This window comes from Dermacentor andersoni, chromosome 2 (assembly GCF_023375885.2).
Source record: "Dermacentor andersoni chromosome 2, qqDerAnde1_hic_scaffold, whole genome shotgun sequence".
Taxonomy (NCBI): domain Eukaryota; kingdom Metazoa; phylum Arthropoda; class Arachnida; order Ixodida; family Ixodidae; genus Dermacentor; species Dermacentor andersoni.
This window is the reverse complement of record NC_092815.1, coordinates 202,814,283-202,824,863: the sequence shown is the minus strand read 5'-3', so window position 1 is coordinate 202,824,863 and position 10,581 is coordinate 202,814,283. Positions and strand designations below refer to the sequence as shown.

General features: G+C 48.2%; 1 protein-coding gene across 1 annotated transcript in view; it reads right to left on the bottom strand.

Moving 5' to 3' along the window:
• Positions 1-583: 583 nt before the first annotated feature.
• LOC126540230 (uncharacterized) overlaps positions 584-10,581 on the bottom strand; it is a 33,881-nt gene continuing 23,883 nt past the window's right edge. The window contains exon 4 of the mRNA XM_050187029.2: positions 584-1,332. Within this exon, the coding sequence (XP_050042986.2) occupies positions 969-1,332 (364 nt within the window). The 3' untranslated portion in view covers positions 584-968. The remainder of the gene's footprint in view (positions 1,333-10,581) is intronic.

Here is a 10,581-nt window from a genome sequence, read left to right as displayed (position 1 = left end):
GATGAAATAAAGAGAAAGAAAAATTCTTGCGTAATTTTCTTTTTTATCTTTCCTGTTACAGGATTAAAGTTATAAATTTTTTCACTTACCCCCCCCCCCCCTTCCTGGTGGTTTGACAGCCTCCGGATCTTTACTGCCAACTTGGGGCCCTTGGTGTCAATAGGTAATATGAACATTTTTTTTCTTTATTACACTAAGTGCAACTAGGCGCATTTTTTTATTTGATTAGGTGCTACTAAGAAGTAACTAGAGAAAACGTTCCCTTATCTTGCCGCTTACAAGCGTCTCTGGAGCACACCGATGTGTTATTGAATGCTAGGTACATTTGATGGATGTTTTGATTTAGCTGCTCATATGTGCAATTGATAGTGTGCCTTTCTTCGCCAATCCTCCAGACTGAGTGTGTCCCATTACAATTCCTACGCAAAACTCGTCTAAGGAAACCAAAGCATCTATGTGCAACATCAAATATCCATCACCAATTAGCAAATCTTCGCTTCACATTGACTCCAACATGTGCGTTGAATCTTCGTGCAATATCAACAAGCCTTGATTCAAAAGGTGTCAGAAGAAAGTCGGAGGAAAAGAGGAAGGCATGTACATTCAACAAAAATTACTGTAAGAAGCAATGAAAATATAGATATGTGAATGTGTAATTGTGTAACCACTATACATGGGCGTTACTACACAAAATGATACGGTGAGGGACGCTTACAACGTTATCGCTAGCATAGGTAACTCAATGTTGGTTCTAATGTTTTCTTTTTCATTATTTCTGACGATAAATTTACTTACGCAGCAGTAAATAGTGCTGCAACAAATTCCTCGGGACATTTTAGCTGGTACCTTTTCGTCTAAGTGTTGTGCCTGTAATTTATTCTGCACGCTATTCCTCTCCTTGCGGTATCACTATAGAAAGCGCGGTCGAGCGCACAGGCTGCAACCACACAGCGTGAGACTTGGACTCGTCACTGCTGGTCCTCGTCTCTGCCGCCGGAGCAGGCCATTTTGCAGGACTCTGCCGTTCTGAACCGGTTGGTGCCGGTCGGGCAGCGGTGCATCCGAAGTACGAAGGCCGAGGCCCGCGAGCAACGCAATCGCCGAGACCCGGCGTCTGTGGGAACCGCGAAGTACGGAAATCTGAACTCCTTGAACGGGCACGCTTGCGCTCCGGGTGTAAGACAAGTGTTCGTGCCGTTGATGCATTGCGCCGAACAGTCGCTCTGGCCGGCGAAGATGTGGCCGTTGTGGGAGGGGCACTTGCCCGCTGGGAAGTGCCACGGCCGGCAGGCGTAGCCGTCGAAGATCCACGGGCTGTACTTCATCTCGTGGCTACGGACACAAAGGAGAAGAAACGAAGTGACTTGCTCATGGGGATGAAAGGGTTCCTCACGCCATCTCATAGGGAAAACGTGGTTATAAACTAGAAGCTGAGAAATACGACTGAGGGAGCGCGTTACCGAGTTATTTGGAAAAGTCCAGACGGGAATTCCGGCTAGTTCGTCTACAACAGTAGGTACCTAAATTGCGCTAAGGTTGTGGTAGCGCGACTATCGCCTCCAAAGCAGGCGAAGATGGGCTCACGTGCAGCTTGCGCGAGAACACGCTAGCGCGCTCGCCCTGAGGGGCCGCGGTGCCGGCCGCTCCCGAGATCCCGCTCCACCATGGCTGGCCGGCCATGGTGGCAACGGCGGCTACCTCTTCGCACCGCCGGCCATAAGGAAACAAAAGACTGCTGAAGGACGAAGATGCCATGCGTCGTCATGTCCTACGTCTAACATGGATTTATACTATCTCTGAAACGAGGGCACTTCACTGGCCTTTGAACTAGGTGTCATAATACCGTAAAAGTGTGCCTCCTTTCTCGTAAGAGTCCCGCACCAAACGACAGGTACTCAAACTTCTTTATGGGTCTGGCAGAACTTGCTGCTGGGCGAGCTGGTAAACGGTAATGATGGTCTGAACGGCACAGGCACATGCAGATGAGTGTACGGCGAAGAAAAATATGGTCTTTTAGGACCCACATTGGCCTTGATATGGGCCTTGACGGGCATATGAGTAAATTCAGAGCAGCAGTGTGAACGACAAAATTGTAGACAATCCTGAAAACTTCCCGATGCAGCTTTCTGTTCCTGAATACTTGCTACATAAAAGTTTTTTTCTAAGCTTGACTGCGAAACATTAAAAAGTGACGCGCGACCAGTAGCGTGCCAATCCTTTCGGGCCGATCTGAACGTGTTAGAGGAATCTACGCAATAAGGTTCTAAAAACGTCGCAGTTTTGTCCGAACGGCGAAACATCGATTGCGATAGTAAATTATTAGTAAGCTACACGAAATAAGGATAGTAGTTTTATCGGCCGTGTACACTGGTGAACATTCGCTTACGAACTAAATTAACAAGCATGGCGGCACGATCGCACAGGCAAACAAACATATCGATGAGCGCACACGATGTCAAAACGCTGACGTAAGGAAGAGCGGCAGCAGCAGCTAGTATATTATTCGTGTTGCCTCTCGCTTCAATGCGACCGAAGCGGTGAAAACACAACGCACACAAAGTTATCAGCCCTCTGTGCACTTAGCCTCGGTAGCCATCGCGGATCGTTATCAAGATAGTGCCCGCGCGGCCGTGCTCAGTGGCGCCATAGACGGCCGCCGAAAGGTCTAGAACCCCTCTTTCCCACCCCTGGTGTTTGCGCACGTGCGGAAGACGGCGCGCTTCCTTCGCGCCTTCCTCCCTTGCACGCTCGAGATCAAGCCACCATCCTTGGCTCACCCCGGCATGCTTTCAGTCGCACCTACAGCATACGGCGCGCGCCCACGGTGTCATTACACTTTGGCTTTATACAGAATATCACGGTGACGACGATGGCGGAAATGCACCTGGTCTGTCCATATATGGGATAAAAAATGTGCCATTAACTTACACATATCTAACACTGCTTCTTTTTCTTGCCGGGGCCAGCCGAAGAGCTATTGTTTGCGTCATTTGGAATCGTATGACTGGCTGCACATTGTTCCGTATATCGGTTAACGTATTATATTGCTTTAAACTTTGCTACAGGGATGCGGTCACCATTGGACTTTTGTAAAAGATACCGTGCATTTTGATTCTGCTATAGTACGTAAGCACAATGCGGTGCAAATTGATGCTATAAACACCGGGGACTGTAACGCAGCGTACAAAGCTTAAGATAAAATATGGGGACACGTAAGCAATTCTTGTGATGTGTAATAGCGAGAGCATTACTTGCCATTCAGCGTGTTGCTGCGTTTTGTCGCCGCGTTAAGTGTTGCGGCGAAATGTTGCTCAGTTTAGTGCATCGGCATTATGTTTCCGAGTGTAATGTCGCTGCTTGTGAGTTCCCAACAACGCAAGACGGCAAACCGTCAATAGTACGACCTCTCAGCTTAGTTTCGTTTACGGAGCTTTCATTAAACTGCTGTTTCACGCACATTTCGTAGAGTGTTCTTTCTCGATGACACCACTTTTCAGCACGATGACACCACTTTACCTAGTGATGACAGCACTTTTGCGAGTGGGACCGTGGTTTTGACTTCATATTTCTTTCTCGGGTTCGTAGGCGAACTCCGCCTCAAGCTCTTGGGGTATGTCGTAGTCGTCGCTCGGCGGATACCTGAAGCCCGTTGCGTCTTATTCTCCGCGTTGCGATGGCCTTGGACTTCGTGGGCAGTGAACTGGCGCCTCCGGTAACACTTTGTAGTCTCGCCTGGTGATCCAGACGCGAGTGATTCCACTTGGAATGACGAACACCCCACCGCGCTGACGGTGGCGTTACTCCTATCATGCGTCATCTAGTGATTAACCGGCCAGGCAGACTGCAACCACGAGCACAGCCTCGAATATATTCAGCACTGACACCTGCTGCAACTGTGGTGCGGTGGAACGGTGGCGCAGCGAAATCATCTGAACGAAATGTGACCATGAAGTCACAGATGGTTCTGCATTCCGTTTTAGCATACGAGTTTAACCATGAACTGGGCAACGCCGTAAGTAGCAGCATGTCAAAAGACACATCTTCACAATTAGGTGGCATAAGATCTCGCATTGTATGAGGGTTTACATCAAGACCCCTGTTAAAAGTCTTATCGAGAACCTCCCAAACCAAGATGGTGTCATTGCAGTAAATAAATCAGTGCTATAATTCCCGGTGCATTACAAAGACTACAGTTAATCGAATATAGAAAAATACCTTTCCTGCTTCACCAAGCTTTAACAGGCAGCGTTACAATATGCACTTTGTAGAAGAAAGTTCTGTAGTGTAAGGATTTTTTACTTCCACGAGTCTTCAAACGTAAGCCGATGTACAGCGAGTGGCACAAAGGAGATTTAAAAAGCACATCAGTCCGATCTTTATACAGATTTTCCCGTAAGATAGAGAATAAGTTTTAATTTAAGAACCTCACTGCCAGAAAGCGCATTGAGAGGTGCACTTCACGCATGAATTACTGCAGATATGGAAGTGGAACAAAATTAGCAGACATTACTAAATTTGGCAAAATGTTGACAAGATTAACTTGCAACAACGCCCGAAATAATGGGAGAGAACCGTTCCGAAAACAAACGAAACGACACACTAATTGCCTAAAATAAATGTGAAACAGGCCATGTCCGCCTACACTAACTGGCCTGAAAACATTGTCAAGAATCATTGGCTGATAGGCTGATGACCAAATAAAGTTTGCAAAAATTCGTTGAAACCGTTGATTGTAGACCCTGGAACAATGATTTCTCAGTAGCACATATGGGAGTTTTATTGAAAAAATAAATTAGAGGCTTTGTGTCCACCAAAGATTGATTACACGGAACGAATGTTTGGGCATAACGCTTTAGGGTTGGTACAAGTTCGCTCTAGTAGTAGGCACCTGACTTTGTCGGTATAAACGGAGGAATGCCAACGGCGCTATGCTCGAATATATTGAGCGCCGCAGTTGGCGCACGACAACCACGTCTACACTCGGAAAGCACTTATTACGATTGCAACTAACATTTCGAACGCGTCGGGTAGCTATATATGACGTCACTGAGAATTCCTTTGCAGAGAGTTATAGAGAAGGGCTTCCGACTTACTAGCTTGGAATACTGGCCGTGTATCGGCGATCGCAACGGCAAAAAACACAATTGGCGAAGAACGTGCGGGAAGACAGGAGCGGCGGCGATGACTACAACACCAGCTGTTTGTTGGGGACCAAAGAGACTCGGGCGATGCAAGATGGACCTCACGTGACACACCCGGTGGCGCTAGCAGAGCTTGCGATTCCTGTGCTCCGCCGGCGAAAGGAAGGTGTCGAATAAAAGCTACGACCAACACTGTGGAGGTCACTTCGCGAGTGCGACTACAAACTGCGTTAGACTATTTCGGGTGGCGTAGCGGCCGCGCACGCAGGAGTCTCGAAGGAATGATTCTCACTCGTCGGGGTTCGCTTCAAGACTGAATGTTTATTTTACAAAATACATCGCAGGGAAGAGAAAATGGAGAGAAAAGAAAATACAAAATCCAAGTTGCCCTTTGGCCACACCGATGCCTTCGTCCTTCTCGGAGCCGCCGGCGATTCGCACTCATCAGGCGGTCCGCCGAAAACAAACGGCATGGATCAGGTTGTGGGTCGAGGTGCCGGTAGGGATGCCAGCCCAGTGGGGGCCCCTCGTCCGTTCGCAGGCTCCCTTTTGGTGCGTCGCCGGGCCCCAAACCACGCTTGCAAGAACCGTGCGGTGGTCGCTAGCAATTCTCAACAAACGCCCCCGCAATGAGCGTCGGCTCATTCCTCCCCTAGTTCAAGCGGGCAGAGAGACCGGTCGTCTCAGCAGCTTTCGGTCCGGCAGAGAAATCTTGCATGCTTGAACTCGGCCGTCCCTTCCAGGAAACGTTTCGACAACCCGGCACAGCTTCCACATCTGCCGCGGAACCTTCTCCTCCTGAGTAGGACAATGTCTCCTTCCCTTATGCTTCTCTCTTTGCGCTGAGCGGTAACATTAGCAGAGGGAAGTTCTAGTAGGTATTTCTGACTCCATCATCTCCAAAATGAATCCACAAGTGCCATACGTTGTTGCCAGCGTCTTGTTCGTGGATTCAGTGGAAGAACTTTCACCAGTGTTAGGCAAACTTGTTATTCGGCGCCCTATTAAGAAATGCGATGGCGTTAGGGGCAGAAGCTCCCCCGCGTCCGAGTGAAGGAACGTGAGCGGGCGGGAGTTCACAACCGCCTCGATCTGAGTGAGGACGATAGCCAAGCTGTCATAAGGTAAGGCACTTCTTCCGAGGACCTTTGGCAGCGCTGTCTTAACAGTTCGCACCATGCGTTCCCCAAAACCGCCCCACCACGGTGCTCTTTCGACGATGAACTTCCAGGCGATGCAGTTGTCGCCCAAGTAAGTGTGCATCTCGCCTCCCTTTATAGCGCAGAAGAGCTTTTCCAAGTCTCTCGACGCTCGCTTGAACGTTAGAGTGTTGTCTGAATAAATTTTCCTGGGCACATTCCCCGCCGGGCCACGGACCTCTTGAAAGACATAAGGAAAGATTGTGTTGTCAAGTCCTTTACGAGTTCCAGATGCAGAGCTCGCGTGGTGCCACATGTGAACAGGGCTATATAGGCTTTGTAGGAATTTCCGAGCTCGGTATAAAATATCGACCCTGCGAAGTCCACTCCAGTAAATTGAAATGACTCTGATTCGCGGGTACGGTCGTGTGGTAGCGGTGCAAACGGTTCATCCGCGGGGCGGCTACTTTGTTTTGACACGAAACACAACAGCATATGATTTTATTCACGGCAAGTCCTGCTCGCAGGATCCAATATCTTTCGCGAAGTTGAGTCAGGGTGCCCCTTACTCCAGCGTGTAAAAGCCGCTTATGCTCCCACGCCGCCAATAAGCGTGTAAACAAATGTACAGCGGACAAAATGACTGGGTGCCCCGCCTCTTCTTTATGCGCGCTATTCTGTAGCCTGCCTCCAATTCTCAATAGGCCGTCGCTGTCAATGAATATATTAAGACCCGCGATGGCGGACTTACGATTAAGTGTCCCGGAAGTGATTAGAGAATGGATGTCATTCCCAAAGGTTTCCGTTTGTTGAACCTTCAGCCAGTTTTTCTCGGCCTCTGCTAACTTTTCCGCTGACAGGCTTCCCCTTCGCTTCTCTGCCACGTTCCGTGCGTTATGAAGGAAGCGCATAACCCAGGCGATGACACGGAGCACCCGTGTCATTGAGCTCTTGTGCTCAAGATCCATGAGAGGCGTTTGGTCTACCAGCGTCACGGTGTTCAGCACCTGAACTTTCCGGAGCTCTTCGGTGTAGCATTCAGCTTCAGGGACGTGTGAAGGCATCGCGTCGTACGTTTGAATACATTTTAGCCATTTAGGTCCGGTCAACCAGTTCTTGCTGACCACCAAATTGGAGGGCAGCATGCCCCTGCTGGATTTTCTCTCCCCGGGCAATATTTCCAAACAGCAGGATCAGTCAATTTTTGTATCTCCTGTACTCTGTGGCTCACAAATGGTTTCCACTTCCGTGCGGAGCTCTTCATCCAGCTCAAAGCGACGCTAGAGTCGGGCCAGCAGTGTGCATGAATCGTTGGTATGCCTAGCCGTTCAATCACGTAGTGGGCCAGGCGTGCGCCGATCAAAGCAATCATGAGCTCCAGCCGTGGTAGTGACAAACGTTTTAGTGGGGCCACTCTTAATTTAGCCATCAGCAAAATAATGTGCCTTCCCCGATTCGTCCTCGATTTAATATAGGCAGCGGCACCGTATGTTTGAGTACTCGCGTCGCAGAACACGTGTAATTCTGCCTCTGCGCTGTCGTTCTTTATGTCCTGCCCCAATTTTCTAGGAACGGAAACTTTTCTTAAGTCAGGAAGCTGTTGACACCACTTGTTCCAGGTTTCGAGAATGTCTGGCGGAAGTGGGTCATCCAATTGAGCACCTCGTTCCCATAGGCTCGGAAACATAATCTTAGTCGTGATAGTGATGGACGCAAGGAATCCAAATGGGTCAAATATGCAAGCCGTCGCTTGTAAAAGGAATCTTTCTGTGCCCTGACGCTGTTTTAAAAAGTCCACCAGGGAACTCATTTCGAACGTGAATTCATCTGGATTCGGTCTCCACTCAACACTAAGTATTTTAGTTACGATCTGTGCTGAAAGTCCGTGTTCGTCTCCTAACTCTCGTAACCGTTCTGCTGCAAGGTTTGGGCCATTAGACTTGCATTTTCTCAGATTCATGTCTGCCATCTGAAGAATATGTTCGGCCTCTTTGCATATACGCATAGCGTCCGCTAGATTATCGGCACCTGTGACCAAGTCATCCACATACACATCGTTGTTTAGCATGCTTGTTGTCTTCGGAAAAATATCCTTTGTGTACTCTAGATGGTGCTTTAGTGTCGCGGTGAGAAGGAACGGACGGGATGTTGCGCCACGAAAAGAGTTTCGATGCTTGCAAAGCCACACTTTAGTGCTCCCTGAGCGTATCTGGTTATTCCACTGTAGCGCACGGTATTGCAGTGTTAAACGGCAATATATATATATATATATATATATATATATATATATATATATATATATATATATATATATATATATATATATATATATATATATATATATATATATATATATTGCCGCATCCAGTATGCGACACGTAGAGAAAGGTGCCTGCGCAATGGTTTTCAGTTTGCCTATAATTAAAGTGTCCTACCCTGTTTCAGCAGTTCCTGCTGCTTGTGAATTGTGACACTGGTGGAGCTGCTGGGTAAATGTTTCGGACGCCTGTCAACAGCGTTACATCAAGCCCAGGATGTTTTCCGTGCGTCGAAACATCTGGTCACCACGCCAGCCGTCGCCTACTTAGTCTAAGCCCGGAATTCGGTACCCTACCAGGAAATCTACCTGTTACCACGAGTGCCTAAGACAAGGCAAACAAAGACTCTGCACAGGTGACTCTTTTGACTCCTCGGTCTCCCGTCAGCTTCTATGGCAACGCCTACCAGGATGCAGAAGACTGGCTCGATGAGTACGAGCGCGTAGCCAAGTATAACGAGTAGCATGCTGGACAGAAGCGATCCCATGTGTATCTCTCTCTTGAAGACGGAGCCCGCACTTGGTTCGTATATCGCGAGGGAATCTGGCCAAGCTGGGATGAGTTCCGCCGCTATTTCTTCCATACGTTCGGGAGCACGGAAAGGCGAGACCATGAACAGCGTCTTCTCGAACCCCGGATTCAAAAGCCGAGTGAAGCTGTTCCCATGTTCGCTGAGGATATGGCTCGTCTTTGTCGTCGTGCAGACTCCGTTATGTCAGATACAAGAAAACTGAGCCACCTGATGCGCGGCGTAAAGAAGCAGCTGTTTGCCGGTCTTGTGCGGAAGCCGCCGACATGTCTCAATGAATTTGGGAAAGAATTGACAGCTATAAAGCGGGCGTTACAACTGCGCGGCCGCTGTATGATCACCTGACCAGCACTGGACCGGCGAGCGCCGCAGCAGTGACGGTCACAGACGAGGGTTGCTTGCGTCGGCTGATACGCGAAATTGTTCACGAAGAGATTAAGAAGCTCACTGCTATGGCCAAGTGAATGCACAGCTGCGCCGGTGGCTGAAGTTGTGCGCCAAGAAATAAAGCCAGCGTTTCCGGCTTTAACTCGGGAAGAGGACCTTAGTGTTGAAGCAATGAACGACAATCTTGTGGGCATCATTAAGAAGTGTGCAATGGAAGTCGGTGGTAACTCGGTTAGGCAGGATACCAGTAAACTATCGCAGGAGACGAAAGATCTGATCAAGAAACGCCAATGTATGAAAGCCTCTAACCTACAGCTAGAATAGAACTGGCAGAACTTTCGAAGTTAATCAACAAGCGTAAGACAGCTGACATAAGGAAGTATAATATGGATAGAATTGAACATGCTCTCAGGAACGGCGGAAGCCTAAAAACAGTGAAGAAGAAACTAGGAATTGGCAAGAATCAGATGTATGCGTTAAGAGACAAAGCCGGCAATATCATTACTAATATGGATGAGCTAGTTCAAGTGGCTGAGGAGTTCTATAGAGATTTATACAGTACCAGTGGCACCCACGACAATAATGGAAGAGAAAATAGTCTAGAGGAATTCGAAGTCCCAAAGGTAACGCCGGAAGAAGTAAAGAAAGCCTTGGGAGATATGCAAAGGGGGAAGGCAGCTGGGGAGGATCAGGTAACAGCAGATTTGTTGAAGGATGGTGGGCAGATTGTTCTAGAGAAACTGGCCACCCTGTATACGCAATGCCTCATGACGTCGAGCGTACCGGAATCTTGAAAGAACGCTAACATAATCCTAATCCATAAGAAAGGGGACGCCAAAGACTTGAAAAATTATAGACCGATCAGCTTACTATCCGTTGCCTACAAAATATTTACGAAGGTAATCGCAAATAGAATCAGGAACACCTTAGACTTCTGTCAAGCAAAGGACCAGGCAGGATTCCGTAAAGGCTATTCAACAATAGATCATATTCACACTATCAATCAGGTGATAGAGAAATGTGCGGAATATAGCCAACCCTTATATATAGCTTTCATTGATTACGAG